Genomic DNA, 3,075 nt, shown 5'->3' on the forward strand with positions numbered 1-3,075 from the left:
CGCTCCCACGGGGCGGCGGAGGCCGGCGGCGCGGCCTCGCCCGGGCGCCCAAGCGGGCACGGGGCCCGCCATCTTCACCCCTTCCCCTCCCCCGTCCCAGTGCCACCGCCGCCGCTCGGGTTCTCTCCGTGCGCCTGCGGCCTCCCGTGTAGGCCCAGGGTACCTGCCCTGCACCTACCTGGTGTCGTCGGCCACGTTCCTGACGAACAGAGACGTGTTGGGGGGGCGCAGGTAGCGGGACATGACGGCGGCGTTGGGCTCGGCCAGGGGCACTAACGGGCTCAGCACGTCGTCCGCAGGTCCAGCGGCGGATCCCAAGACACACACAGCCAAAGGGCTCCGCTACGGCAACCGCCTCTTCTCGCGAGACTTCACTCCCGCCTCCACCTCCCCCCCACCTCCGCGCTACGCTGGAACCAGCAACGGTCCTATCCCGCGAGATCACCAGGCGGGCGCCTGCGCATGCGGAAGGCTGGAGCCCTCCCCGCAGCCTCAGTCTCATTCATTGGCTTTTTGCGCTGCCTCTTCCCCTCCCCCCAGCGCTTTCTTTCTTGAGTAGTTCATTTTCCCGCCCTTTTCTGCCTTGCATTCCCCTACCCCCCAAATCAGGAAGCAGATGTTTAATCCCCTACGCCAAACTTCATAGCTATTACTAAGTGACAGATTTTTAAACATTATAATTCGGTGAGACCGCCCTAAAATCTCCTGTCTGGTCCAAGTCATGCCTTGGCTTTTATTAGATCCCTGGCCAGCAAAAGAAGCATTTACAGCTTCTAGTACTACGTGTGAAAAGGAAGGTGAGTTCTCTGCAGAGAGTTCAGACCGTCTGTCCAGTGCTTCCAGCATGCTGCGGACGCGCGGCCTGCGTGCTTTTGACTCTCACCCACACTTTTGGTCATCTCCCCTGTCCACGCAGTTTGCTCCCGATTAAAGGCCAGTCCTCACCTTCTGGTTAGGACCAAACCTCACGTTTTAGTTTCCATTGTCATCTATAGTGTATTCTTTGTTGCTAATGGCTTCTCGGGTTTGCATCTTTCCTGTACTGCAGTGGTTCTCAAACTTTTTGGTCTCAGAACCCCTTTACATTCTTACAGATTATGGAAGACCCCAAAGAGCTTTATTATTATTATTATTATTTTAATGTGGGTTATATGCATTAATATTTGTTGGATTAGAACTTAAAATGGAGAAAATTTTAAGACACAGTAACACACATCACACATCATATCTTGTAGCCTCTCGAAGACTCCACTCTTCGTTTATGAGAGAATGAGAAAGGCAAATTATGTTTAGTATTGTTTTGACCCTGGAGATCCCCTTGACAACTATTCCCTGCTCTTTCAGACACAACTTCTGAAGATAAAGGACCACCTGTGAATACCTCTGGCATGTCACATGGGGCCAAGCAGATAGCGGGGACTCAGGTACTGTTCATTTAAATGAGATATTTTATTTTTTTATTATTATTTTTTTTTAATAAAAGATGACCGGTAAGGGGATCTTAACCCTTGACCTGGCGTTGTCAGCACCACCCTCTCCCAAGTGAGCTAACCCGCCATCCCTATATAGGGATCCGAACCCGTGGCCTTGGTGTTATCAGCACCGTATTCTCCCGAGTGAACCACAGGCCGGCCCTTAAATGAGATAATTTACAAAAGGTTCTGAACACATTATTTTTGCATGTATCAGCATCCAGCGCAATTAAGGGATTTGATATAGGTGGTGATAGTCTGTAGCACTTTGTAGCAGAGCTGTTTCTACGTTTGTTTCCCAAGAGGCTTTGGACATTTTGTTAAAACGTTTATTGATACATTGTACTAGATACTGAAAATTCAGTTATGAAAAACATGGAGCTTATGTTTCTGGGGCAGTGACATAAAGTAAGTAAACAACAAAAGATACAGCAGATTTCTGGTATGAAAGGAACAATAATGTGATAGATTTGGGGGGGGATTTGTTTTTAAAAACAGGTTGTCTAGGAAGGCCTTGCTGATCAAGTGTCTTCCCCGTCCCTTTCAGTTAAGTACTTTTTAGTGGAAGAAAATAGACTTCTGCAAATTATTTAAGTACTGGAGGAACCTTACACAGTCAGTTGGTACTCCAGCCACTCATGTGTAATAGGGTGAAGGTTTAGGGTCAGAGCCCGGTGCATAGTAAGTGCCCTATTAGTGTTAACAGGACTGCCTACATAATTAGCCCAGTGGGGCCCAGTGCAGATTGAAAATGAAAAGCCCCTGTTCAAAATTTGTTAAGAATAACAAGGTGATAACAATAGAGTACTAAGCCAAATGCAGGGTCCTTCTTCTTTTTTTTTTTTTTTAAAGGTGACCGGTAAGGGGATCTTAACCCTTGACTTGGTGTTGTCAGCACCACGCTCAGCTAGTGAGCGAACTGGCCATCCCTACATGGGATCCGAACCCGGGGCCTTGGTATTATCAGCACCGCACTCTCCCGAGTGAGCCACGGGCCGGCCCTGCAGGGTCCTTCTGAGTGTGGGGCCCATTCCACTGCACAGGTAGCACATCCATGAAGCTGGCCCTGAATGTTAGTAATTATTATAATTACTCAAAATGCCTAGAGAAATAATAGGAGCAAGTGAGGTACGAATATTATAACTCACTGGAATTGCTCTTCATCTCACACACGAAGTGTCCCTCGATTTTTTGTGTTTTAGGATCCCAGAACCTTGAAAAAGATGATGCTGGGGAAAGTAGAGAGAATAGAAAGTGAACTCCTAGAATGAAAAAAAGAAGAAAAAAGTGAGCTCCTTTCAGCCAACCTTGGCTTCAGCTGGGCAATTTACTAAACTACAAATCTGGTGGGGGAGGAGAGAGAGATGGGAAGACACACTAAGGAATTTGGAAAGCACAACATTCCCTCACAAAAGTGCTGCCCAGTGTGGTAAGAGCACTGTATTTAATTCTGAGAACAATCCAGGGCTGGTAATTTTTTTTTGAAGGCCCAAATGTTAATCTCTGAAAATGGTCTGTTGGCACTGGACCTTGTAGGGAAAGTGAAGATAAATGGTCAGGATCCCTCGGGGGGTTCGGAATCTTGCTGAGTATTTGATGTAAA

At 47.7% G+C, this 3,075-nt stretch overlaps 1 protein-coding gene across 5 annotated transcripts in view; it reads right to left on the reverse strand.

Annotated features, from left to right (window-relative positions):
* Window positions 1-352, reverse strand: part of SRSF10 (serine/arginine-rich splicing factor 10) — a 13,673-nt gene extending 13,321 nt beyond the window's left edge. For all 5 annotated transcript variants that reach the window (XM_008573135.1, XM_008573128.1, XM_008573143.1 and 2 more), the window contains exon 1: window positions 179-352. In XM_008573135.1, the coding sequence (XP_008571357.1) occupies window positions 179-243 (65 nt within the window). In that variant the 5' untranslated portion in view covers window positions 244-352. The remainder of the gene's footprint in view (window positions 1-178) is intronic.
* Between the last annotated feature and the right edge of the window lie 2,723 nt (window positions 353-3,075).

This window comes from Galeopterus variegatus, unplaced genomic scaffold (genome assembly GCF_000696425.1).
Source record: "Galeopterus variegatus unplaced genomic scaffold, G_variegatus-3.0.2 Scaffold50, whole genome shotgun sequence".
Taxonomy (NCBI): domain Eukaryota; kingdom Metazoa; phylum Chordata; class Mammalia; order Dermoptera; family Cynocephalidae; genus Galeopterus; species Galeopterus variegatus.